This window comes from Betta splendens, chromosome 17, assembly GCF_900634795.4.
Source record: "Betta splendens chromosome 17, fBetSpl5.4, whole genome shotgun sequence".
Classification (NCBI taxonomy): Eukaryota; Metazoa; Chordata; class Actinopteri; order Anabantiformes; family Osphronemidae; genus Betta; species Betta splendens.
The window spans coordinates 1,596,428-1,623,472 of NC_040897.2; the positions used below are offsets into that span (position 1 = coordinate 1,596,428).

General features: G+C 47.1%; 3 protein-coding genes and 1 long non-coding RNA gene across 4 annotated transcripts; 3 read left to right on the forward strand and 1 right to left on the reverse strand.

The window, feature by feature from the left end:
- Window positions 1-24: 24 nt before the first annotated feature.
- Window positions 25-7,383, forward strand: LOC114844316 (uncharacterized). Its single transcript, XR_003783716.3, has 4 exons — window positions 25-399; window positions 897-1,045; window positions 2,184-2,258; window positions 6,691-7,383. It is a non-coding gene; the product is annotated as an uncharacterized LOC114844316 (long non-coding RNA).
- Window positions 7,384-7,824: 441 nt separating this feature from the next.
- LOC114844315 (cysteine-rich secretory protein LCCL domain-containing 1-like) lies at window positions 7,825-16,206 on the reverse strand. Its single transcript, XM_029131593.3, has 15 exons — window positions 15,707-16,206; window positions 15,277-15,533; window positions 11,861-11,979; window positions 11,611-11,743; window positions 11,403-11,518; window positions 11,171-11,271; window positions 10,962-11,105; window positions 10,805-10,865; window positions 10,628-10,694; window positions 10,284-10,414; window positions 10,152-10,195; window positions 9,994-10,066; window positions 9,827-9,896; window positions 9,520-9,653; window positions 7,825-9,110 (listed from the first exon to the last, which is right to left on the reverse strand). The coding sequence occupies exons 2-15, from the start codon at window positions 15,502-15,504 to the stop codon at window positions 9,059-9,061; spliced, it is 1,473 nt and encodes a 490-aa protein (XP_028987426.1). The 5' UTR covers window positions 15,505-15,533; window positions 15,707-16,206; the 3' UTR covers window positions 7,825-9,058.
- A 2,401-nt stretch (window positions 16,207-18,607) lies between these two features.
- Window positions 18,608-25,016, forward strand: LOC114844314 (neuropilin and tolloid-like protein 1). Its single transcript, XM_041068099.2, has 10 exons — window positions 18,608-18,632; window positions 18,809-18,874; window positions 19,007-19,141; window positions 19,210-19,458; window positions 21,741-21,782; window positions 21,898-22,025; window positions 22,427-22,655; window positions 23,245-23,358; window positions 23,435-23,579; window positions 23,703-25,016. The coding sequence occupies exons 1-10, from the start codon at window positions 18,608-18,610 to the stop codon at window positions 24,238-24,240; spliced, it is 1,671 nt and encodes a 556-aa protein (XP_040924033.2). The 3' UTR covers window positions 24,241-25,016.
- Window positions 25,017-25,234: 218 nt separating this feature from the next.
- On the forward strand, window positions 25,235-26,715 carry atpsckmt (fATP synthase c subunit lysine N-methyltransferase). Its single transcript, XM_029131479.2, has 4 exons — window positions 25,235-25,764; window positions 25,855-25,992; window positions 26,189-26,239; window positions 26,336-26,715. The coding sequence occupies exons 1-4, from the start codon at window positions 25,480-25,482 to the stop codon at window positions 26,549-26,551; spliced, it is 690 nt and encodes a 229-aa protein (XP_028987312.1). The 5' UTR covers window positions 25,235-25,479; the 3' UTR covers window positions 26,552-26,715.
- The last annotated feature ends 330 nt before the right edge of the window (window positions 26,716-27,045 follow it).

Genomic DNA, 27,045 nt, shown 5'->3' on the forward strand with positions numbered 1-27,045 from the left:
ACAATCCAAACTATCTCCAAAATTCCATCTGAAAAACCCCACGTGTCAGGAAGTGAGGCGAGAACCCGTTCCTCCTGTTCTTTTGTGTTATTGTGTCATTTGCGTCATTCCCTCTGTCTTCAGCCTGATATTCGCCGTCCGTCTTCCTCCAGGTAGCTAGAGAGGGTGTTACCTGTGGCCCGGTGCATGATGGGTAGTTTTGAACTCCCGACGTGCAGCACACAACGACACCGCTTGTTTCAGCGTGAACACATTGTGTCAGCAAAGGAAACACCTCGAAAACCTTGAGACAGTAAAACGCTCTGTATTCTGAGAACCTACGTTACAAAGGAGACACAGGGGAAAAAGTCTCAGCCTTGAAATACAATGGAGGAAAGTTAGACTACTTCAGAAAATCTGGTAAACACAGTTTAAGCTGGCGATACAGCAAATTATTATTTCTTTCCATTTCAGCTGATAAGAATCCGACCAAAGGTTTGAAATAAGTATAGAAGGTACACATAAATATCTTTTATAGCCATGAACATTTATGAAAATGTATTTATTTTTATTATTTCTCTGAGGATAACTGACTTTTATTGTGTGTTGTTGATGTGTTATGTAGGAAATAGGTACTTTTCTAAGTTTTTAAATTATAGTTTCTCTCTACACACACTAACTTAGCTATATATATATATAGCTTTATATAGCTGTAGCTAAACTACGTAGCTTCATCTGACTCTACATGAGAATAATATCAAAGATAAACGTCAGTCAAGTCATTGCCTTTAGTGACTTTACTTTAGTAATAATACTGCAACTCAGTTTGGGACTAAACATAAGTACATAGAAATGTTATTTAACCAAACCAAATAAAAGTCTTCTCCAGTTCCGACAGTTTTTTCCGGTGTCTGTAGAAACTCTTACTTTAGAACCAGACGCCAGCTCATCTGAAACCTGAATGTTGAACTTCGAGGTTGTCGCAGTGCTCCAGCATATCCGTTTGACCAGGCGGCACCCAATGATGACGACAGCAGCTCAAATCGAGAGGTCGACCCGAGTCCAGGTGAGAGAGGCCCCCAGGAAAATGGCCCCGCACTGGTCTCAAACTAACTGTTATTCTCAGAATCCCAGCTGACAAACAGCTGAGTTTGTCAAACAGATTTCATCATTCAAAAACACTGCCCAGGCGTCTGTCCAGACGAACAGACGACAGCAGTAGTAAAATGAATGATTCCTTTAGTGTTTTATTTCGTTTAGCTCTGCAAATAGAGCTATTTATATTTGCTTTGACAATAATAATACAAATGCAATAAACACTATAAATGTACAAATCACATTATTTCACACGCAAGTAACTGAATTTTTCCGCTGTGGGATCAAGAAAGTCTGTCTGCCTGCCTGCCTGTCTGCCTGCCTGCCTGCCTGCCTGCCTGCCTGCCTGCCTGCCTGCCTGTCTGTCTGTCTGTCTGTCTGTCTGTCTGTCTGTCTCTGCCTGCCTGTCTGTCTGTCTGTCTGCCTGTCTGTCTGTCTGTCTGTCTGTCTGTCTGTCTGTCTGTCTGTCTGTCTCTGCCTGCCTGTCTGTCTGTCTGCCTGCCTGCCTGCCTGTCTGTGTGACTGTCAGCAGAGGGCGCTGCAGTCTAAGTTTGGAGACACCTCAGCTTTTTTATTTTCATGACTATTTACATTGCAGATTCTCACAGAACTATGAATGTACACAATGGAGTAATGTAGTGAAGAAGAAAGTGTAAAATAGCTTTGATTTGATTTTTTTGCCTTAATGGGGTGATGAAAACAAAGAAAAGTTTTGAAATGAGACCCTATTTCCAAATATTTTATTAATATTTAATATTTTTGACTGCTAGCGCACATGTGTGTGCGCGTGCGTGCGTGCGTGCGTGCGTGCGTGTGTGTGTGTGTGTGCGTGTGTGTGTGTGTGTGTGTGTGTGTGCGTGCGTGCGTGTGTGCGTGTGTGCGTGTGTGTGTGTGTGTGTGTGTGTGCGTGCGTGTGTGCGTGCGTGCGTGCGTGCGTGTGTGTGTGTGTGTGTGTGTGTGTGTGTGTGTGTGTGTGTGTGTGCGTGCGTGTGTGCGTGCGTGCGTGTGTGTATTGTAGTTGCTTGTCATTGGTGTGATATCATGTGGCCCATGACTGAACTAATGCAGCTTCACCTCCCTGCACAAAACTGCCATTTTATCCTCCTCAGACGGCTTAAGTGTGAAAATTGAAAAAAAGTCAGCGAGGGAGGTGAACTCAAATCCCTTCAGCAAACAGCAAAAAGGTCAGTGCTGACGCAGACCCGGGTGCAGACTCCCACCTTCAATACTATATTCTTAAGTGGCTAGATTCTATTTGCAGCATTTCTACCTGTTTACTGACTCACCCTCTCTGCCTGCACAAACATACTGGAGGGTTTGGATGCACTCGCGCGTCATCACACAGGATACAGTTCAACTGCCTGCGCCGTTCGATCCCAAAACATAACATCAGCGTTGCTCTGTCAGTCAATAATACAGATATTACCTGAGTTGAGAATACGACTTCAAATTAAGAGTTAATAATGGCTGGCAAACGAGTCCCAGTGCTTTGTTTGAACAAGCAAGAATGGAGAGGTTACTTGAAATTGCATATTAAAATTAAAGTCATTCCAGAGTCAAATTGAACTTTATAGTGATCTGTAGAATGGTATATCACTAGAGAATCAATTTGAATTAGTCTCATTATAAAAATTATGTTTTTGTGTTTTGCTCAAAAAGTCTACCAATATTTAAATGCAATAATAATATTTTTTCTATTTTTTGTTTTTACCCATTTTACCCAGCTTTTATATATTAATATATTAGAACTTTAGACAGTTTAATATTTTACTGTAGATCATGTACAAAACCAGCTTAACTGCAGTGACTTATCAGAATTGTTAAAGTTAGCAAAGCAGCCAGACGACAACACCTTGAACTAGCTTTAACTTGAGTTCATTAGTTTTCATATCTAACAGTCAGCTTCCCCTTGTGCACGTTACCCACTTCATTTAAATAGCTTACTGTGTATGTTTTTAAAGAGACCAAGTTTTATGCATGTTAGACGCTCATTCTAGAAAAAACAGAAACATTTTAAAACGCTTCTGCTCCTCTTCTGTATTACATAATATGGCGAACTCATACAGAGCTCGTGTTGTCCCCATTGACCATTATTTTTAGAAATAACTAAATGCAAAAAAATTAATGAATTTCTATTAAAACGTAATAAGGTGTGTGCTCAGCCAGCCATAAGCGACAGGAGGGCACCACGGCGAGTGCGGACAGCAGTCAGACAACTATTTTTGCTACGGTTCAAGCGGAAAAGTCTGAGGGGGATTCTGTGGTGGACGGGACCAACAGCAGTGGAGCAGGGAGTGAGAGGAAGGTCTGTGACTCTTGTGGGACTGTGGGAACAGTGACCCTGCGCCACACTCTGCTGGCACTGGAGGTCTGCGTGTGGGTTTCCCACAAAATAGTGCGAGAGGGAGAAGCCAAAGCCATAAATTTGACTTTGGGATCAGCGTGTGTGTGAGTGTGTTTGGCAGGTCAGAGATGTGGAGCTCTGGGAGGTCAAAACCCACGGCTTTCAGCTGCAGACAGACCGCTCCTTGAGTGTCCTACGGTCCCTTGAGGAGAGTGGACGAGTCCGAAGAAGTGCATGAAAGGTCTGTAGATGGGAGATGAACAGCAGCAACAGCACAGTGTGGACTGGGATGAAAGGAGAAGAGGGCGAATGGCTGCCTCCACCTCGTCCTGTACGACGAGTAACCACAACATGATGGAATAGGAAAATATACTGGAACATATTTAGAAGCACAACTGGCAGCGCTTGTAGGTTGGTACCTACTGTGTGCTGCAGTGCAGGCGAAAAGCATGCAAAACAGGAGAGTTCATGATTGAGGAGTTCAAAGCTTTGAACCCTGACCCTGAAGGGGTCACGCTCCAGTGAAGACAGTCGCTGAGCCCAGCTGGAAGCAGCTGGAACACTAATGAGACAAACATTCAGTTCAGGTCACATCCATTAATGAAAAGATCTGTGCTGTGTTTGAGTGTCGCCAAGTATTTGAAAAAGCAGAATCTCCTCACCTCCACAACTGTACAGTAGACAACTGCTCTAGATGACTGGTGAGGCACATACCACACGACAGCAACCACTTCCAGTGGCTCAGCATCAAAATGCAGCTGGACCTTTATTGGGAGGTTTCCATTACGTTGACCTGCTCTGTGCTAAAATGGCTGCATTGTTGACATTTAAAAAATGCGTTTAGTTAAGTTAACAAACTTCTATTAGGTTAAATAAACCATCACTTGACTAAATATGAGTTTGGGAGAAGTGTCATGAGAAAGTGGAATAAAAACAGGCCACGGTTATAAATACTGTGCTGCTCGACCCACAGAGAAGCCAGCAGTGGGCAGATGATTAGCATGTGCCTCCACCAAAACACAGCTGCTATGCTGCAATAATAATGTCTGAATCTATGAGTGGAGGCCTGAGAGGATGGAGTCCAACCACACAATCAAACGCCAGTGTACACACACGCACACACACACACACACGCACACACACACGCACGCACGCACGCACACATACACACGCACGCATGCACACATACACACGCACGCACGCACACATACACACACAGGCATGCACACACACACACGCTAACACACACGCACACACACACACACACACACACGCACGCACGCACACATACGCACGCACGCATGCACACATACGCACGCACACATACACACACACGCACGCACACATACGCACACACACACACACACGCTAACACGCACGCACACACACACGCACACACACACACTCTTTCTCTCTCACACACACACACACACACACACACACACACACACACACACACACACACACAAACACAAACACACACACGCTGCTTCCTTCGCGTCCCCTCTGTGATCATTAGCCCACATATGGTGTGTGTGTGTGTGTGTGTGTGTGTGTGCGTGCGTGCGTGCGTGCGTGCGTGCGTGCGTGCGCGTGCGTGTGTGTGTGTGTGTGTGTGTCCACCCAGGAGTTAAGCGTCTGAGGCTGTGAAGCGTGATTGCGTGAGCCAGATTTAGAAAACGGCTTCAAACGGACTCACTGACAACTGCACATTCAGCTGCGGAGGTGCGTTCGGGTGCGCACGTTCATATACGTCTGAGCGCCTCTCGGCCACGGCCAGCTGCCGTCCAAAAGGCCAAACATACTTCTGGAAGCCTCAAAATTGCTACGTGTGTGATGTTTCTGTGTCCTTCTGACCAATACACACAATCAAAAAGGTTTTATCTCTAAAACTGGCAACGTGTTCTTAGACTTACACAAACACCAGCCATGACTATTTATTCACCGGTTATGAAAAGACTCGTACGCACCCCACAGCTAAATGTTACAGTGTCCTAGACCTGTAACTAGCATACATTAAGGAACCGTGAGATGACAGTTGTGCCAGAAGAACAGAAGCAGAGCAGACGAGAGGCTCAGAGCATCTGGACCTGATGCACTGCTCTGAATCTGAATGTACTGTAGCTCAGGGGACGGTGGAGCCCTTTAACCAGGTAGGAGCCCAGCCTAGGATGCCAGGTTCACTGGGCTGTGCAGCACATAAAGGTCAAAGGTCGCTTTCCTTGGTTGTCAGGGACCCAGAATGCCCTGTAACACACCTGGGCCTCCTTAAATACAGCATACGAGTATTTGTACTCATATATTCATATTTATAGTACGAGTATAAATACTCAGACCAAAGTCACGCATGACAGAGGTGCTACATTACACAGTAAATGGTTCGATGCTGCTCTGCAATGCATTTTGTATAGTGATCCTATCGTATTATTAGTAAAGAGCAAAGCATTGTTTGCCCATTCACTTTCATGGCGACCTGAGATGAGCAGCGTTACCTGTTTCCTGTCTCCAGCCTCTGCAGCGTCCGTGGGATTTCTCTGTTTCACACGGTTGTTAAGGTCAATGCTTCCTGGAAACAAAAGGACGACCTCCACACTTGGCTGCATATTTTAATTGTATTTGACTGGAAGAATGTTTGATTGTCCTCTCCTGCATGAACTGCACCCTCAGCACTTTTTCATGTTGTACCTAGGATGCGATACAGCTTGGAAGTCATTTAAAACATTGTTTGATGAAATGCTGAAATGTTTCTTGATAAGAAACCGCCGCCTTGGCCTGATTGACAGCCTGGTTTACTGACTGAAAAGCCTGCTGTGAGGGGCTGTTTGTCTGAGTCCCACCGACGACTCAAAGCAGCGTCACGCTGCTGCAGAGCTGCTGGTGCCTGCTCTGATGTGGCTACGCTTATGATTGGCCTGCTGGTGTTTGACTGACAGGCCGCTGAGGCGCCCGCCTCTGCAACAGCACTCTGTGAGTTTTGACAGCACTGCGATGCTTGGCCTTTTTCTCAGGGAGACCGGACCCAAACACGTGTGGGTTACGTACATTCAGTAACACACATCAAATCCACTTTAAATACACAGAGCGCATGAAACCAGTTTCAAATGCCCAAAAAAATAAATGGTACCGTGTCAGAATTACAAACAGGCGTATTTTGGTTTGATCTCATGCTCGCGCTCAGTTACTTAAAGTGCAGTCTGCATGTGGCTCTAAGTGGGACTGACTGATGGGGACAACTCAGCCTTTTCAGATTCATCACATCCGTTCTCTGGCAGGAAAAGGAGCGGAAATGCGCCACAGGAAGTTGGGAAACAGAAGTCAACAAAACACAGAGGCCGTCTTTGTCCGTCCCGATGCTGGCACAGCGTGTGGGCCTGAGCACCAGCACCAGTTACCCCCACACACTGGGATCGCTTTAAAACGGGAAATCACCTACAAGGAGAACTGTCCTTAAAAGACAAGCTTAGAAATATAGGATCCGATTCCCTAAAAATACTGTTAAATCCAAACATCTTGGCATTCGACTTTCACATTACAGTTAACAGTCCATTTCTCTGTCTTCTTTGCTCTCTCCTTTGTCCGTTACTACCAGTCTGTGATAACATGTCTCTGGACATGAAACTGGCAGCTTTCGCTTCCCACACAATTCCTGGAAACAGCTTCCGCCTAAAAAGTTTGATCTGCAGCTGAATTTGAGATGTTGTTGAAATGTTAATGCCCAAATTCCTTGGGCTTTGTGGAAGCTATAGGGACTGATTCTAAAATAGTGTGGTCACTCTACCATATGTCTGAAACCATATGTCTGCAAAAGCTGAAACAAGTGTAACGTAAGACAGTGTGAACCTAGGGAGCACGTTCCAGCATGTAACTCGTAGCGTTTTCTGAAAAAAACATTGTGAAATAGCAAAATAAACATAACTGATTGAATTCTCATTCATATAATAACAGAACAACATTTTTATCTCCAAGTATTTTATTTGAACCTCTTCTTCCACATTCCTGGCCAGCCAGGGCACATTTGTATAAATCTATTACAAAAGCTGGGAAAAGCTGCATGAGATAAAACAATATATTACATACATATTTACAAACAAATACAGTAAACCTATGAGGGAATGAGTTGTTTATAATGAAATAAAAGCTTGAATGATGACTACAGTATAGGATTTGCAAGCAGAAGCAGTTAATTTGTATTTCTGTTGACCATTAGACATTGTTTGGTACATCATTCAGCATTATGCACAAAAATATGTACAAAAATATACAATCTGTACTGTATACTAGCTGCAGGGTTATTATGCTGTGACTAAAAGGAAGGAAATGAAGAAAGGATCATTGGAATATTATAAAAATAGCAAAAATAAAAACCCCAAAAAACACTTTTAAATCAAACCTGTACTGTCATTCATCATTGGACCGGACAGTATTACTGTGAAACAGTTTGGCTGCTTTAGGTAAAGGGGATGTTGGTATTGGGTGGTTGGGATCATGGAAAGTCGCCCATAAGCAACACAAGAAAAACCTGAGGAGATCAAAATCAATACCTCTCAAGTTCAGGCGTCTGTGATGTGAGTTCAAGGTTAAAAGTGGCAACAACACGGACAAATGGGCAACACGTTCCCAACGGACATGTGTCCACCAGGTTAGGAACCACCAGAAAGGTAACACACAATAACCCCTGACTAACTGTCAGCAGGTAAAGTATCAAAGCGAGCACAGAGTCCGTGTTTAGCTTCTGTAACATGAGCTGCAGTTTGATGCTACTGAGAGGCCTCTGGTGCTTTCCTACTGTACCTACTGTGTAGAGAGAGACGAGTCCAGTACTTTGCTCATGACTGTGGCTGATAAGATTTAGTCTCAGTTGTAAATTCACCTTGTGCCACTGGTTTCTCACCATCACAACTGGAAACTGCATATGTGCCACAGAAGAATGTAAAAAAACAGCCAACTGCAGTCAATTCCATACATTCTGCATATTCGATAAGGTGTCCAGGCTTCAACGCTTTATGTTCAATGTGATGATCATCTGTGCAGTAGAGTATAACTTTATTTTAAAGGGTAAATGCAAACTATCCCCAAATTCAAACTGATGCCAATAAAAACCTTATAGGTGTCATGCACGGACAGCACGGAAGGATAACGGCATCTTTGCAGCGTCACCCAATATCATCAGCTTATTGTCTACACATTCACTGGTGAACCTAGAATGCCAGAATAATATGAAGTTATGAAAAACAGCTAGAGTGGTACTGCAGTTGGTTGGAGTACGACAAACTCAAGTTTAGGAGACAAAAGTTAAAGAAAGGTAAGTATATTTTGCCAATAAGAGCTGTACCCCAGGCTATAATGACATACAACATACGCAGGCATGTCATAATTGTGGTCAGCTGTGAAAACATGTCTGAATCCATTTTTCAACAGCCACTCGTTGCTAAGCCTCTCTTGTGCAGTGATGCGCTGAGTAACAAGCTTAACTTGGAAACCTTGAGAAAAGTCCCGCTTCACATCTAGTGTCTGAGGTTGAATGGCTGAATTATTTACTGTGCGGATGAATGTAATGATGGTTCTTAAAATCCTAATGAATGGGTCCACTGGATGAAAGTGGCCGTGTTGGATGGGACGCTGCCCTTCGAGGGCGGTTTTTCAGATGACTGCGAACACTCTGAAGGCCTTTCCTCCCGTTGGGTTCAGTAGACTAGAGGAACGAGGGGGGGGGGTTAATGTAGATCAGCCTTTGACCGGAAATATGTGAAAATATCATTTAAACAACTGACACTAAATAAGCTTCACCCTGATCACAAACAACAAGTATTTAATATATAGAATATATATGGGGGCTATATAGAATAGTTAGTTGAATCAAGTTTAGTTCATTTATTTGAATTTGTTTTTGGAGCACGTTTCAGGAAGTAAATAAGGAAGCAGGTTTAACCAAAGCATCCTTGATTATTGTGGTCCTGTTTTTTACCCAATTTCACAATAACTTTGCTTAATAAATGATTTACATGAATTCATTTCATGTTGCAGCCAAACTCCAGGCCACTAGATGGGAGTGTGTGAACGTACTGTCTAGCTGGTGCATTCAATAACCTCTGTAGTTGTACCTCTCTGATGTGATGCTGTTGTGGTGGCTCCCAGTGTACTGCCTCCTTCTGTCCACCGGCATTACGTCCAGGTAGCCTCCGGACTCGTTCAGGATCACGCCAGCGTGAATCGCGGCTCGGCAGATACCGGATTTCTGCAGGAAATGGACCAGTAGGTAACGTCACTGTGCTAGTTCAAATTATAGAGTACACTCAGTTCTCTGATCAACAAAACACTGGGATGAGTTGTTTAGCAGGGATCTACATACATCATAAACCATGGTTGATAAAAATGAGAGGGTTTATTTTAGAAAACGCGAGGACTCACATCTGAGTAATAGTTTGTCCCTATGACTCGGGCTCCACTCACATGCAAACAGTTCCTGGGACAATACAATCTAGAGAAAAAGGAGACGGTGTGAGTTCAGAGGCCACTGTTGAGTGTGTCTGTGGCTCAGCCCCTGAAATAACAACCAGCCTCAAGGCCAACGTCACCTGGGGCAGTGTCGCACAGGCTTCTTGAACGGGCAGAACTGCGCCACGGTGGTGTCACATGTCACTGCCTTAACTGGGAGACACAACACAGCACGATGAGTGATGGCGCTCATAAATACATGGCATCTGTTGTTCGAGTAAGAAACGATGCTGCTCACCAGGAACGGACTCGACCTTAAAAGAATTGGCACTTCTGTTTTTCCTGTTAAACAGTTATAGTCAGTGGTGCCCAGTCATTCATTGCCTGCTGTATAAATGACAGGAGCCACTAAGCAGAGACGGACACACACCCAATGGACTGAATCCCATTCTTGTATGATTTGGTGAACTGCTGTTTTCGGCCCAGTCGGGTCACGTCCAGCCATCCTCCATCGTTGTCTAGAACCCCAGAGTGTAGACCAGCTGTGCACACACTGGACTGCTGCAGGGAACACAAACACAACTGATGGAGGACGCGCAGGCGGTCTTTCGCTAGCGATGCACATGCGGATGCTCTCATATCCCTGTCCAGTGTTCACGAGTGAAAGCTTTAAACTATGCGCTCATTTACACCTACATTCAGTCAGTCAAAGTGTCCCCCTAGTGTTAGACTGTACTGTATAGTAGCATACAATGCAAGTAAGTGATTATTTACCATGTCGTAATATCCCGTCCCGACTAATTTACCAGGTCTGTCAAGACATCCAGGTGGACACTCGTATCTGAGGACGGCAACAGCAACAGAGTCGTTTTTCATGATCAATAATAAATGATAATCAGCTGAAGAGCACACACATATGATGAGATCATGCAGCCTTTGGCCAGTATTTACCTGTTACAGGTTGTTCCCTTGCATCGATCTCTGAGTTTAGTGTCACAGTCGACCTGCTGGCCTGAAATAACGAACGCTAGCGGTCAACTTCTCACATGCTCGCTGTAATGCAGGTAATGTAAGGTTTACATGGAGCGTTATTCAGAGCGCTGCTTACACATCTGCTCTGCACTGACAACCCGGGCTCTCTCCAGGCTTTCAGTGGGCGCCGGCTCTGGTGACTGGGCCACAGCTTCGGCTTCGGGCTCGATGTAGTTGCTCTCCTGCGCCTCAGGAGCCGGACGCGGAGCCACGCCCCCTTCTGGAAGACAGAGGGTGCAGGTTGCGCCCAGGTTCAGTGAAACGCGCAGCGTGACGCAGACTCACCTCTGTAGCACAGGTTGTCCCTGCAGCCTCCGGCGTAGCTGGCTGGGCAGGCGGAGCAGGGGCGGCCATACTTGTAGGGGGCGTGACCCCACCAGTTGCCCCTGACAAGAACACGCGCTCACGTCAGCTTCTGTTTTATGCCACAGCAACAGCACCGGCTCCACCGGGCTTCAGCCGCAAATCATAGCAAGCGATGGTGTAACTATATCCAGTGGGTACGTCACAAACTCACGGTGGAGAGTAGTTGCAGACTAAATACACAGCTTTGGCCCAAATCATTCCCCAAACGTTCATGTTGTAACACACATTTATGGCACAGCCAATACGACTGCTGGTGGCCCACACCAGCTGGAAGGAGAAAGAAAACAGCAAATAATGAGTGATCCCTCATCCTTCTTGGAACCTGGTGTAAAATGTTGAAATGTTTCAAACCACTGAACCTGAGTGTAGTGAGTGCACACGGGTCCTGAACACCTGAAGGGGCAGTGTGGGTTACACTCCTGGGAATAGGGGTAGCTGTAGTAGCGCACCTCGTCATACCAGGCCTGGACGTGGTAGGAAGGAGGACGGTCCCTGAAATGACAGGGGTTCATATAAGAAATAATCACGCGCTGCACGCGTCAACAGCAAACGGCTGCATTCTCACACAAAGCCTGAATTCCAACCTAAAACATACTTTTAAACACACACCTGCCCCAGTGGGCTCCAAGGTTCTGTCCTATCTGCGTCAACATGTGGCTGGGTCCATGTTCCCATCGGCAGGAGTGAGCCCAGTGCTCGGCGCTCCTCTCTAAGTCCTGATCCCACACCTGAAACACAGAGGCTCCAACGTCAGCGGCGTTCCTTCTGTCAGACAAAGGCTCTGTTAGGTTCTAGCAGCATGAAGCGTGTGTGAGAGGCGTCCGCAGACCCCAGGTTTACTGTGCAGGAGGTCCATCACGCGTGGCATGAAGTAAAATGCATCGACGCACACGTATGTGACTGGACCATAAGCATAGACACGTTGTAGGCTTCTCACACACAAAGACACACACACACTGGCTTATCCAGACACACAACCATAACAGCGATAGGGTGAACACAAAGGTGTCGCTTCACCGCTTCTTGTGCAAGTTCTGCTCCTGTAGCGCAAGAAAAAACAATCCAGTCTCTGTTTGGGGGCTTGATTTAGTATTTGCTGTAGAAAAATGAGCCCAATTAAAGTCAAAATACCTGAAAACTATTAACAAGAGGCAGAAAAAACAAAGGTGGAGGAGCCGAGCGTGGCCGTGGGACGGAGCGCTTCATGTTGCGGCGCACTTGATTTGACTGTTGACTCTGGAGCGGGAGAAGAATGGGCCCAGTGTGCTGCTGTTTGCTGGCCTCGCGCTATCACACGTCAGGACTAATAGGATAATGCCCAGTGTGGAGTCCTAACTACTCTGATTGACCAACATAATGTGTTCCATGTGTTTGCTCACACTAACACACTGTGCCCACGCTCGCTGAGAGGTGATACTTCAAGCCTTGGCTTTGGCCCCGGTCCAGCTGAGACTGGTACCAACACCCAGGACTGAACCCCTGCGTGTCTGCATGCAGTGTGTTTGATTATTTCATGCATTTTTAAGATGACATAGTGATGAGTCTAAGTCTGTTTCAGCTGGGTTTATTTTTGCTTTTTTGGCCAAACAACATGTTAGTCTGATTAAAAAGAAACCGGAGCTGCATCTCTATGGACCATAGCTCACAACATGTGAAAATCACATATATAATCACAATAATATTATAACCTTGTCTTCTCTTTGGTGTCTTAACCCGGTGCTGACGAATGTTCAGCACAAACAACCTCGGGCTCGTTATCGTCTCCGTGTTCTTGTTATTCTTCAGCCTCAAAAGTCCAGCGAAGAGAAGAGGAACCGTGGGACAGAAGTCCGAGGGCCGATGCCCACGTGCATTCAGCAGCATGAACCTCCTCAAACAGGGAACCGCTTCAGCCAGAAGAACCAGGGGCAAGGTTTGAGTTCAGTACAGTAAGAAAAGGCTGAAGAAGACGTACAGATGGTTTTCTTGCTCATTTAAAGTGAGCTCAATGCTCACGACTCAACCCGCAGCGGTCGTGATTTTGGGGGTCTCTGTTTCTCAGGAAGATCTTCGGGGCGAAAATGGTTCTAGGTTCTAATAACAGATGTAACGAGGCTCCGCAGACATTGGCTGAACGGTGGAATGAACCTTTACAGTGTGAGCTGCAGCGCATGCAGACCTCCATCCTGCAATCTGAAAACCAAATACTTAGTCCTCATCAGCCTCAGGCCGCACCACATCATTATCATCAGTAACAGGATACCTCGCTGAGGAAATACAGCCCTGAGGAGTTTACATTACTGCTGTGCAAAAAATGAAATGAAATAAATAAATGAGACGCCCAAAGGGTTAAATACAAGATAACATTGGCCTTGGCCGGGGCCGGGTGATCTGCGATGGATGGGGAGAGAGGAGGCGGCGGTGAAACGAGAGGAGAGTGTAGAAAAGTCTGAGGAGAGTCGAGTTAAAAATGAGTCAGCGGAGAAATGGAGTGACAGAGTAGGAGGAAGAGAGAGAGGGAGGAGGTAGGAGGAGGAGGGAGGGGAGGGAGGGGAGGGAGGAGGGGGAGGGAGGGGGAGGGAGGGAGGGGGAGGGAGGAGGAGGGAGGGGGAGGAGGAGGAGGGAGGAGGAAGAGGGAGGATGGGGGCGAGGGAGGGGAGGAGGGAGGAGGAGGAGGGGGAGGGAGGAGGAGGACGTTGAGGGGCGAAGGGAGGAGGAGGAGGGAGGAGGATGGGGGGAGGGAGGAGGAGGAGGGCAGGACGGAGGGAAGGGGAGGGAGGGACGGAGGAGGACGGGGAGGAGGGAGGAGGAGGAGGGAGGAGGAGAAGGAGGAGAGAGAGGGGAGGGAGGAGGGAAGGAGGGAGGGAGGAGGAGGAGGGAGGGAGGGGAGGGAGGAAGGGAGGAAGGAGGGACGAGGGGAGGAGGAGGGAGGGAGGGAGGAGAGGGAGGGGGAGGTGGAGGGAGGGAGGAGGAGGGGGAGGAGGGAAGGAGGAGGGAGGAGGAGGAGGGAGGAGGAGGAAGGAGGAGGAGGGAGGAGGGGGAGGGAGGAGGAGGAGGGAGGGAGGAGAAGGAGGAGAGAGAGGGGAGGGAGGAGGAGGGAGGAGGAGGAGGAGGGAGGGGGAGGAGGGAGGAGGGAGAGGAGGGAGGGGGAGGTGGAGGGAGGGAGGAGGAGGAGGTGGAGGGAGGAGGAGAAGGAGGAGAGAGAGGGGAGGGAGGAGGAGGAAGGAGGAGGAGGGGAGGAGGAGGAGGTGGAGGGAGGAGGAGAAGGAGGAGAGAGAGGGGAGGGAGGAGGAGGAAGGAGTGAGGGAGGAGGAGGAGGGAGGGAGGGAGGAGGAGGGAGGGGGAGGTGGAGGGAGGGAGGAGGAGGGAGGAGGTGGAGGGAGGAGGAGGAGGAGGGAGGAGGGAGGTGGAGGGGGAGGTGGAGGGGAGGAGGAGGAGGTGGAGGGAGGAGGAGGAGGGAGGTGGAGGGGGAGGTGGAGGGAGGAGGAGGAGGTGGAGGGAGGAGGAAGGTGGATGGAGGAGGAGAAGGAGGAGAGAGAGGGGAGGGAGGAGGAGGAAGAGGGAGGAGGAGGGAGGGGGAGGGAGGTGGGGGGTGAGGCAGAGGCCAGGACAACACTGCGGGGGTGAAAGCTGGAGCTGGGCCAGGGTCAGCGAGGGCGGGTGAGGGAGGGAGGAGGAGGGAGGCTGGAGCTCAGGCAGACGCTGCTTCGGGCTCCGGCTCTAATAAAGCCTCAGCAGCCTTTCCTGTTAGCGTTATCGTCACCATAACTTGTACTAATAAAGCAGAATAGAAGACTCACCAGTTGCACAGACGACAGTCTTTACTTTAAAGCTGCCTCTTCACTGACCAACACTTTTATCAACGGCCTTCACATTCAGACAGTCAATGTGAAATCAGCACATGAAATCGCTGCAGAAACGTCATGAAGAGTGAGCATTGCTTTTTCTAACAGGTTCCCTCATTTCAACTGCAGAACTGAAGCTTCGTGGCCGTGACTACAGTCGGCGCTGTGACGCGACGTGGAGCGGGGCGGTTCTGGACCTACCATGTACTCCATGTTGGCGGCAGGCGGGTGGACCTGGCCGCGCAGCTTGTTGTGCAGGTCCAGGATGAGGCGCATGTCGCCCTCACTGATGGCCCTCCTCCCTCTGGACCTGGACCTCCAGCAGCCCTCGCCCTCCTCCCTGCACTTGGAGTGGAGGCGCGTGGAGTTGCTGAGGACCAGGGCGCTGTGGGTCAAGCACAGGAGCAGGAGCGGAGCGGACCTCGCCATGACGCCGGAACCGCAGGGAGGAGTGGGTTCTGGAAACGCAGAGACGCTCGTTTATCAGCTGATCACGGCTGCACGTGGTTCTGATGGAGCCAGGTGTCTCAGCAGCGCTTTCAGGCTGAGTTTGAATGTTTGCATTCTAGTGTAAACCAACAGAACATGCACTGAAGGCGGCTTAGAGCTGCATTTATGCTGAAATGTTTACCTGTGAATCAGGAGACGCGGCAGAACGTGCTCCAGGCGCGGTTTCCTCGGGCCTCGGCGCTCAGACTAGTGCAGAGCGAGCGCTTCGCCGTGCGGACCAGCTGTAGTTCCGCCCATCACACATAGAGGCAGTGGGTTCGTCCTCAGCACGCGCACGCTGAGCGACACGAGGTTGAGGAAGTCTTTGTAGGTACCTGCTGAATTCCTGCCTTCTCACTGCGCAGAGCTCGGACTGCGCTCTGCCCATTTTGCGCTTATATGCCACATTTGCGCACAGCAGCGTGCGGCGCGGCGCGGCGCGGCGGGCCACGCCCACGCGGCAGGCCACGCCCACGCGGCGGTTCCCCTTTACCGCACCCCCGAAACCCACACACGCAGCGGCAGCGACCGGGTCGGAGCCAGAGCGCGGGTCTGTTTGAGGAGGGATCGGGTGACGCTGGAGGTGACGTGAGGGTAGACTTGGAAATCTTATGCGAGGAGCCGATTCGTGGAAAGAAGAGGCTCGAAGAGCACAACGTGGTCTAGAGTTCAGTCCCATCAGCATATCACGTATAAATGTCTATGTATATGTCTAGATCATCAGAACCCCAGAAGCTGTCGTAAATAAGAGTTTTTTTTGAAATTTGTGAGTGACAGCTGTAGCAGCAGCACGAGCACGAGCACGAGTACGAGCACGAGCCAGCTGGGTGGCCGGTGTTCACACAGGGACCCGACCACAAAGCACTGATTCATCCGCCTTTGCATACACTGGAACGTTGTTCTGTGTGTGTGTGTGTGTGTGTGTGTGTGTGTGTGTGTGTGTGTGTGTGTGTGTGTGTGCGCGCGCGCGTGTGCGTGCGCGCGCGCGCGTGTGTGCGTACGCGTGCGTGTGTATGCACGTGCGTGCGTGTGTGTGCACGTGCGTGCGTGTGTGCATGTGTGTATGTGTCTAGTCCAAGGTCCTCTGCACAGATTGATGTCAGTGAAGCTGAAAAGAAGGGTATCATATGCTGCCTATCTATAATGTATCCAATACTCACTCACTCACTCACTCACTCACTCACTCACTCACTTCATTCAGACAACCAGTCAGTCGGTGTTGTATTGTGCCAACTGAACCTAATTTGATCTCATTTGTTGCTGTACTTTCGTTACAGTGTCTTTGATGTGAGATGGAATTTCCCCACTGTGGGATTAAAGGCTTTCTTATTCTTTGTTTAAAATATTTTATTTAAAGATTCCTTTATTTAAATGTCATAGATTTCTTTCGCTAAAGCTTATAGTTATCAGCATGTGAGCCCTTGATTCACTGAGCTTCCGTGTTTTCCTCACCTTTGCGTCTGTGACATAAACACATGCACCTGTCTTCTACGTTGTGCCTCCTTCTCTCTGTACAACCTGCTGCCTGCAGGGTTGGGACTCACCACCTTCCAGCCACAGTTTGGCCAGTTTAAACATAATTTGGGTTTCGATCAGCATTTGTACAACAGATAATCATCTGATTGGGCCCTTGTGCTTTATGTTGTTCATAAAGCAACACATGAAGCAACGTTTCCTGCCGTCTACAAGCATCTGCTGCCCTCTCTTGGATGCAGAAGAACATTAAACGCCATCCAACGTACTGGTTCATGCTGTTGCATGAGTGGCTGGTCTGAGCGGCGTGGTGTCAGCGGGAAACACGATGCGTGAAATGCTTCTCGGAAACCACCTGATTGCTGTTTGTGCCGTTCCAGCTGCAGACATCCTTCAAACTCTCAGTAAATTCCCCCCAATTTGAGCACACATTTTGAAAAGCTTTAATATTACATCCTTTTATATTATAACCTTTGATAAACGGATATGAGTGTGTGTTAATCTCATCAGTTTCAGCCTCCAGCCGTTGTTTAGAGCTACAGAGAACAAACCTGTAACACTCAAAAGAATTATGTAAATCACTGGAACCTTATTTTGAAATGTTTGTTTCAGTTTTTAGAGATATTTTCAGTGTTGTTGATTGTTTTTACTTTTGGGTGAGTTTTGGCTGTTAAAGCAACTTAAATGATGTCAAACAAAGAAAATAATAATAATATGACTGTCATAAGCAGTGACTCATAGAAGTATATGTGCCTTAGTTTGTTAGTGTATTTATTGATGATTTTTAGTATTTCACTTTAATAATTTGTCCAGTTAGACAACTACATTTAACTGATACATAGTTTAACACCACAAATCATGTGCCGCCACGCAAACCAGCAAATACTTGTCCTTCACATTCTTGCTGTGGGGAGTTAGAGAAAATAATGTTTAAGTAATTACAGTAAAAATAGACACATTTGTTCAATAAATGAAAGAATTAAAGCTTTTGCCAAGCTGAATTACAGAACTTTTAATTGTCCCCTTTTACTATAAATTCTGGTATATTTACATGACACAGAGTACGTTAGCACATTGTGCCGATGAATGATAGTATCATGCTCCATGTTCTCGTGGTTTGAAGAGGTGGAGATCTGCACCCATTAAACATTACAACAGACGCCCTGCTGAGAGATCCAGTTCCAACACAGCTCCAGCACAGTGTGTCAGAGCTGCTCTTCAGGCTGGAAGCCACTGCTCTGTGGGGTCGGGCATTCGTCACACAGCACCTAGAGTTGCCCTGTCCCACTTTTCCAAAGGATGCGGCTGCGTCGATGAGCGTGAGCCATCAGAGAGGATTAATAAAGCCTAAAGGTGGAGCCGGCCGTGTGAAGGTTTGCAGAGGAGGCTCTTAATCCTCTCAGGGAGCACACACGCGTCCAGTCGCCGCCTCCTGGATTCGGATGAGGCCACGAGCAGCTGATGGACTGAAGTGCACAGTTTGCCCAGTGATGGGACGCAGGGACCGACGCAGCCGTCTATGCAGGACTGTTGACTGGCAGCTGAAGAGAGCCATTAACCCTTAAAAGACATGGAGGCCAAACTGCTGCCTATCGGTAAGTGTAGGCTTCAGTGATGCATCTCTGTAAACCGGGTTTCAGGCCTCGAAGGAAGAAGCTGAAGTCCCCCGGTGATGCTACTGTAACGATGAGCAGATTTCAGTTCCCCGTTCTGTCGCTGTTTCGGGTTCTTCGCCTCCGCGCTGACGCGTGTCCATGTGCTCTGCTCCCAGCTTTAGCAGCGAGCTTCATCTCGGCCGAGCTGTCGGACGCCACAGCCACCAAAACAAGAGCTCAAGGTACCGCATCACAGCCAGTTTCCAGTTCTTTACTAGAGTTTGCAGTAAAAGCAGGATCCCCTTTAACGCAATACAGTATAACACAGTCTCAAATATACACGCTGAAAACCTCATCTGCCTGATGTGTCCCAGTGAAGAACAATTCAGGGGTGACCCCCGCTGGTCAGTGTGGCACGTGGGTGAAGGAGCCTGATGGGGGGTACTTCACCTCACCCAACTACCCTGACAAATACCCACCTGAGAGGGAATGCATCTACATCATAGAAGGTGAGCTCCTCTCCACCTGCTCCACGCCTGCTCCTCCTCCCTTTACCTCCGTTCTCTCCCTCCTCCAGCCTCCCCTCGACAATGCATCGACTTGTTCTTCGATGAGAAGCACTCCATCGAGCCGTCCTGGGAATGTAAGTTTGACCACATCGAGGTCCGCGACGGGCCCTTTGCTTTCTCGCCCATCATTGGTCGCTACTGCGGTCAGGAAATCCCTACGTATGTTCGCTCCAGTGGCAGGTACCTGTTCATCAAGTTCGTCGCTGATGGTGAACTGGAAGCCATTGGTTTCTCTGCACGCTACAACTTCACACAAGGTGAGTTACAGCAGTTGAGTCCAGTGCATTAATGTGTAGCTTAATTGAATACTTACTGACTTCACCATGGTGGTTCAAACCCGACGTGATACCCAGAGATGGCGGCTGAGTCTGTCCTCAGCGTGGCAGGTGTTGATTTGTACTCAGTCCACAACCAGCTGATGGCAACATCGCAGCAAAAGGAGTGAAGCCAAAAGAAGACCATGTATTTTAGTCAGCAATTGGTGGAAACAAAATCAGCAAAAGTAACTTGGTGATAACAATAATTAGGGCCTCAAATGGAATTTCTTGTTATCAAGGCTGGAATAGAACAACAACCACACCAGGAGAACCAGTGTTGCAGCATATATTCCAATTAGTGAGTCAGACAGTATCTGAATGTAACGCATCATATGACATTCTGCTGCAGCCTCTGCTTGATGTTTAGAGTGAGCATGGCTCCAGTCCACTGGTTCGGCCCAGTCCCAACCCACTACTGCTGCGGGTCTCACACTTCTGGCTGCTACGTACCAAAACTCCAGCCTTTTTACGCAGTCGCTCTCTCCCTGCGTTCGGTCGTGGTGTTACGGTTTAATGCCGACCTGCGTGCACGATGCTGGGCTGCGTTCATTGAGCTTGTTTTGTAGCATAATAATATCCTAAGATTCACTCCTAGTGGCGGCACAGCAGCTGTGTGTCTACAGACACACACACACACACACACACACACACACACACACACACACACACACACACACACACACACACACACACACACACACACACACACACACACACACACACACAGCATTAATGAAAGCTTGTCTTCAGGGGAATACAGCTTGTCAGCGCTGAGCCGCAGCAGCTTAGGAGAGTCCGGGACAGAAGCTTTATTAACAGCAGATTTTATAGGCCACCTACACGGACGAGGGGCAAAGATTAATCTGCATCCCTCTATGCTGCCGCCATCTTTACTGCCTGCTTTACCTCCCCTTCTGTGTGTTGGTGCGTTGTTTGTCCATGCTGTTTGCTGTCATCGATAACTAGAGGATACGATTGTTCATTGGCAAATGAGAAGAAGCTGCTCTGTGTTTACATCCAATGTCCTGAGTCTCTGAGAACCACATGCCGACCTCCTGTCTAAATCCTGCCTCACCCCAATGCCTGTTGGGGTGGGGGGGGGGGTAATTATTTTACCATGTGAACATATGCCTACTGTCATAAAAAAAAAGCTTCAAGGGATGAGTTTGCTCTAAATCAACCCCGACTGTAATATTATTTCTAATTAGCAATGCAAACTTGAGTAAAGTAATATCCCAATTTCTTTTTCAAACCATGAACAAAACAGATTCTACAAGTAGACAGACATTTGTTTTGGCAAAGTAATAAAATAAGATTAAATATGTTTAATAATAAATAATACTTTTGATCTGGAGTAGCTGCAGTCGCCCCAAACTAATTATACTTTAGTTTATGGTTTAAATAATAAAATGCTATGACTGGATTTATATCATCTTAATTTGTCACTTAATTTTAGAAATCTTCCTTGCCATTAGTTAAGTATGGAGTCTATAAATTTCAACGTGAAACACACTCACTCATTAAAGTAAATACTATGAGCAGGCCTGAAACAGAGCATCTGTTTCACTACTCACACACTGATTAGATGCACGGTTAAGTTGATCGGCTGGTTTTAACATGTGGTGCCACACCGTGACATTAAATTCACCATCCACCATCACTCATAGCAACAAACAGCCATTTCCTTGTGCGGCTCAAATGTTTTGGATTTGCCCTTCGCAAAATATGAAGCGTTTTTTTCTACAGACTCTAGCAAACAAAGGACATTTCTATCACTGGGCCGTTGATGGTGGAGCCTAATCTGCTCTGAACTAAGCTGTTATGTCAGGATTTATAATCTACCAAGCAAGTAGATTCATCAGCGCAGAGATTTAGAACACAATATCTCCTCCTTCCCTGATGCTAAGTGTGTGTTTTTCTTTTTGATGAAGGGCATGAGGCTTTTAGAAAGAGTTGAAATGAGGGCAGGGAATGGATGGACATGGATTATGCAAGTCTCAGACCAGCTGGGTTTTTATTCTCCAATACAATATGTCTGCAAATATTATTGTTTAACTCTTTTTTTGTTCCTAAGCCCAAAAATATGGTGATACATGTTGTAATTCCTGCATTTTTTGCCTTAGTATTTGATGAAGGAATATACGATGAGCACATTTTTTACAGATTTAAAGGTTTGGGTAAATAATGTCACTACTTCTAACAAAATGGTGCTTTGTCTTTAGATCCTGAGTTTAAGGATCTTGGGGCACTACCAGTTCTTCCATGTGAGTGCTCTACTTGTTTGAGTAGCATTTATTGGTCCTAAATACCAGCAGCGATCAGTCAACACATTTTTGTGTTGGGTTTAAGAGTTTAACACAAAAATCGTCTCTGTCACAGTGTGTGAGTTCGAGCTGAACGGCCCAGAAGGCTTCGTAGAATCAACACAGATATCCAAGGAGAACCGGGCCCAGCAGAATGAGGCTGTGGACTGCAGATGGTACATCAAGGCCCCTCCGAGGGCCAAGGTCAGCATCATCTTGTAACTTTCTGTGACAGTGGTGTTGCAGTGTTCGGTTGAGTTTGTGGAGGAAGGTTTAATGAATTACTGGTCATTTCCAGTAATGAAGGTTCTGTTTTAGAAGCACTCCTCGGTTTGGCCATTAGACTACTATCATTCATTTATTACTTTCCTAAATAAAACCTACATTGTCATCTAAGTATTTCCATCAGAAGATTTGAGTGTGTTTATTAATAAAATGAACTGCTACTCACCCTCTGAGATCAATAACACAGAGTCTTTGACCTGATCTGCTTAAAACGAGTCAAAAGACTGTTAACATTTCTGAATGAAACACTGCTTTAATCCATAAAACAAAATATAAACCAGGAGCCAGGACCAGTTTGACCCGATTCTACTCGTCCACAGATCTACATGCGTTTTCTGGAGTACGAAATGCACAACTCAAACGAGTGCAAGCGGAACTTTGTCGCCATCTACGATGGCAGCAGTTCCGTGGAGCACCTCAAGAACAAGTTCTGCTCCACGGTGGCCAACGATGTGATGCTGGTGTCGTCCGTGGGCGTGGTGAGGCTGTGGGCCGACGAGGGCAGCAGGAAGAGCAAGTTCAGGATCCTCTTCACCACCTTCCATGCACGTGAGCGCGGCCCTCATTCAATCTATTGGCAGCACATCAGCAGGGAGCAGAACAAAGGCCTTTTACAGTAAACAATCAGGTTGTCAATGAGTAAGAAGCAGGAGGGGGTGGTAACAGGATGGGAGTCTGACCCATGGAGGCAGAACCTGCATTGAGAGCATTGCTACTGATGCTCTGGTGCCAGATGCCAGAGGACCTGTGGAGGTCATGTGATCGCTTTATATGAGTAAATAGAAAGTTGTGCTTTTAGAAAAAGAGAAGTAAAACTGATTGAATTTTTAGCAACAGCAGGCAGATCTTTTTCAAAAAGGTTGCACAGTGTAGAAAAAAGCAAACAGAGGCCTTTTTAGCTTCTGCACTAAGAGGCTAAAAGCAGAATGAACGCTGAACTTGCATTAAGTGACTAGAATCAGATGATGCTGCAGCATCATTTCACATAAATAATAAGATCATAAGTTCACTGTACAGTCACACTGACTCCTATAGGATGGAATGAAGCAGCAAAATGAGCCAAGAAACAAATGGGATTAAAACTGGCTGTACTGTAATTGTGGAGTTCAGAGTTGTGACTCCTGTCTCTGTTTCACAGCTCCGTGTGAAGGTGACACTTTCTTTTGCCATAGCAACATGTGCATCAACCACACCCTGGTGTGTAATGGCATCCAGAACTGCGTCTACCCCTGGGATGAAAACCACTGTAAAGGTACCACAGCACAGCTGTCTTATGTATTAACACTGACCTGGCTAAACGTTCACCCTGGATGTATCCATCCCACTAGAGAAGCGGAAGGCCAGCATCCTAGACACGCTGGACAACACCAACCTGACCATCATCGGCGTCACCTGCGGCCTGGTCGTCATCCTGCTGATCATCTCTGTCATCATCCAGATCAAACAGCCTCGAAAAAAATACATCATCCGCAGGTGAGATGCAGTAAAGTTAGCATGGACCCTGAAAGGAGCGGCCTCGAGGCATCGTTGCCTGTTTGTGTGCGTCGCCAACAGCAGGCTTTTTTCTCACACGCTCTCCTCTCCTCGTCTTCTCAGGGACGACTTTGACCCGGCCCTTCTTCACCCCGGGTTCGAGCCTCCTCACTATGAGCTCTGCACCCTGCGCCGCGCCCCGTCCGGCGACCTGGCCGACGCCGCTCTGGCCGAGGACTTCGAGAAGTTCCACAAGCTCCGCCGCTCCTCCAGCAAGTGCATTCGCGACCACCACTGCGGCTCACAGCAGGGGAGCGCGCACGGCAGCGTCCACGGCAGCCGCAGCAACCTGAGCGTGAGGGACGCCACCATCGCCGCGGACGGGGGGGCGCTTATGCCCCCGCTGCCGCCGGGGATGGTGAACCAGCAGTCTCCACACCTCTCACATCACAACACACCAACAGGCCGACGCAGCATCGTGGTGATGAAACACAGCTACTCCCAGGATGGGGCAGACGGGTACAGGGGGGAGGAGGACGACGAGCTGATGATGGATGATGGTCCCACCACCAGCCACCACCACATGCACCATCATCAGCTTCACCACGGAACGTCAGGGCTGGATCACGCTGTTCATCGTACACTGTCTAATGACTTCTAACATATGGTGACACAGAGAAAAAACACTCAAATAATAACATAACAGTTAAATATGCAATGATAAATGAGTAACAATGGGAAGCTAGTATTGTAGCAAAGATCGTTTCATTACAGCTACAAAATCTAACTTCAAAATGAGTTTGAAGTATGAAAAAACATTTAATGTGAAGCGTTGCCGATGTTGATTTTGACGTCACTGACCTCTTTGATGAGGCGTAGAATACGCAGGTCCCTGCTCTTGGTCTATACTGAAGGCGAATTAGTCTGGTCTGAAGTGTGATTGAAGTCATTACTAACACACATGAATGAATGATGATTTTTACATGTTTGGTTAGTGTATTTATTTGTTTTATATATTACAGATTATATAAAATTCATATAATATAGTGGATTGGACCTGCAGCTCTATAATTGGTAGTTTAATTGTAGTGAAAGTTCCCCTTTTTTCTGATCCCTGCTGTACATGTACATTGTCCTGACCTCTGGAATAGAATAGGCTGTTTGTGACTGCTCTGTAGTTACCTCTTATTTCGTGAAAGAATATACATTGCAGGGTTTCCTGCATGTTTGGATGTTATTGCACTGTGTTAGATTGAATTTCAGGTACCACATATAATACAGCATGTTCATTATTGTCCAACAATCAAAATTTATTGCATCAAGCACAGCTCAAAAACCCGAAAGAGACATCTACTTTGATACAATGCTAAAGTTGTTTATTGATGTTTATTTATGGGTATTTTTCTCCGCAATAAATTTTTGTTTTGCCCTGGTATTTCAACAATACTACATACTGGTATAGTGATTTATTTATGTTAGTTTTATGGCTGACTCAATTTATTTCCTTAAATAAGTTCCCTTATCGGCTTAATACATCACGCTATATTTTATAAAACTATATTTTTATAGGTCTATTTTAATAAAACTTTTTTTAAATGACTTTTACCTTGTAGGAACCAAGGAACGGAAGAACATAGGAACCTTTGTTACCGTAACATTGACATCCAGTCGGGCTTGTGATGGCGCTGCACACGTCGTCCTTCGTAGTGCCCGTATAGCATGGATGCATAGTAGAATAATGTGACCATCTTATTAGTTAATGATAATTTATTCTTTTGAATTATCATACGTATGTCCGTATTTGTAGATGAAATACAATCTTACTATGTGAAGCTCACTTTCCAGATCAAGCTTTATTAGCTGAGTCCCAGTGTTCATTCATGCAGTTGAAGTTAGCGTCATGTCACAAGAAGGGATTTTACTTGACCCAACACCGGCGGGTGAGTGTAAAACCGGCACCGGCACCGGCAGCAGCAGACGCCGTGTCGGCCTCGTCGTCACCGGGGCGTTGGGGGCGGCGCTGGTCGCGCTTTACGCCGGGGCCGCGCCGTTCCTCGCTCCTGCCCTGAGAAAAGTCTGCCTCCCGTTCGTCCCCGCGACAGCAGCTCAGGTGGAGAACGTCCTCGCGGCGCTGCGGCGCAGATCGGGGCCGCTGGTGGACATCGGCAGTGGGGATGGACGGATCGTAAGTGCAGTGACCTTGTGTTTAAACGTGAACAATGTTGGCGCACAGAGCGGCACAAGCAGCGTCTCCCTGCGTGCGTCCACGTCACAGGTGATAGCGGCGGCCAAGCGTGGCTTCCAGGCGTCGGGCTTCGAGCTGAACCCGTGGCTCGTGTGGTTTTCACGCTACAAGGCCTGGAGAGAGGGGGTCCACGCATCAACGTCGTTCCACATGTGTGACCTGTGGAAGGTCAGTGCTACTGGGTCAAGTTCACTGCACTGAACTGGTCTTCATGGGACAGCGACACATTTAAAACGATGTTGGATGTGAGGGTGAAGTGGTGTGGATAGTTTATAAAAGCCGCTGTGGTGTGAAACTAAACTTTAAATATCTCTGAAAATGTTTTTTTCAGTTTGTCATTCCCAGTTTTTCTGTTTTTTGTTAGGTCAGTTTTGCTCAGTACTCCAACGTTGTCATTTTTGGAGTTCCCCAAATGGTGAGTTTATTTTGTATGTAAGACTATAGGTGATTAAAGCTATTAAAAACTATGAATGTATTGGTATGAACTCTAGTTCACTTTCTCTGACTGCAGATGCAGCATCTGGAGCTGAAGCTGGAACGGGAGCTACCGAGCGCAGCCAAGGTGGTGGCCTGTCGTTTCCCTTTCCCCACTTGGGTCCCTGAACACACCGCGGGAGAGGGAATAGACACTGTATGGGTGTACGATGCTGGGACCTTTAAATCACGCCTGCGAGAGGAAACTAAAGGAACACCAGAACAAGAGGACACGATACAGTCACACACCTAAATGCAAACACATGTTGATGAATTAGAAAATGTATATGTCCCTGGGATGAATGGCTTCAACTGGGGAGTTGACTTGAAATGGTTGTGAATGACTGAGGTTGTTTTTAAAAAGTACCTTTTGTCCAGGTTTAACATTTTTGCAGTAAAAATGTCTGACAGCGGTAATGATCTTTGAGTGTCTACATTTGTTCGTGTTAAAATCAATCAATCAATTTTTAGACATCAGGTCACGGTTTGAGAAAATGACGTCCCTGATAGTAAAGTGTGCTGTGGACCTGGATGATTACGTTGCGTAACCTGATTAACTCTTTTAATGGCAGTGCATCCTTTTACTGTAGTAAGACTTGGCCAAGGGGCCGGTAAGTTGTAATAAAGAGCTGGACTCAGTATTTTGTAGTATATGATGGAGCTGTTTATTGTGTCCTATGTTTCTATACGTCCACCTGCTGTATTTGTATAAATCAACATGAACCTATGAAGCTGACTGCTTGCGCT

Excerpts from the sequence above, each read along its gene's own strand:
- LOC114844314 (XM_041068099.2), top strand. The coding sequence starts at position 18,608 with ATGGAGGCCAAACTGCTGCCTATCG. Across the intron at positions 18,875-19,006 it reads CACCAAAACAAGAGCTCAAG|TGAAGAACAATTCAGGGGTG; the intron begins GTACCGCATCAC and ends GATGTGTCCCAG. Across the intron at positions 23,359-23,434 it reads GGATGAAAACCACTGTAAAG|AGAAGCGGAAGGCCAGCATC; the intron begins GTACCACAGCAC and ends CCATCCCACTAG.
- atpsckmt (XM_029131479.2), top strand. The coding sequence starts at position 25,480 with ATGTCACAAGAAGGGATTTTACTTGACCCAACACCGGCGGGTGAGTGT. Across the intron at positions 25,765-25,854 it reads GCAGTGGGGATGGACGGATC|GTGATAGCGGCGGCCAAGCG; the intron begins GTAAGTGCAGTG and ends TCCACGTCACAG. Across the intron at positions 25,993-26,188 it reads ACATGTGTGACCTGTGGAAG|GTCAGTTTTGCTCAGTACTC; the intron begins GTCAGTGCTACT and ends GTTTTTTGTTAG.
- LOC114844315 (XM_029131593.3), bottom strand. The coding sequence starts at position 15,504 with ATGGCGAGGTCCGCTCCGCTCCTGCTCCTGTGCTTGACCCACAGCGCC. Across the intron at positions 10,866-10,961 it reads TGTCAGTGCAGAGCAGATGT|GCCAGCAGGTCGACTGTGAC; the intron begins GTAAGCAGCGCT and ends TCGTTATTTCAG. Across the intron at positions 10,196-10,283 it reads AATGGGATTCAGTCCATTGG|GAAAAACAGAAGTGCCAATT; the intron begins GTGTGTGTCCGT and ends ACTGTTTAACAG.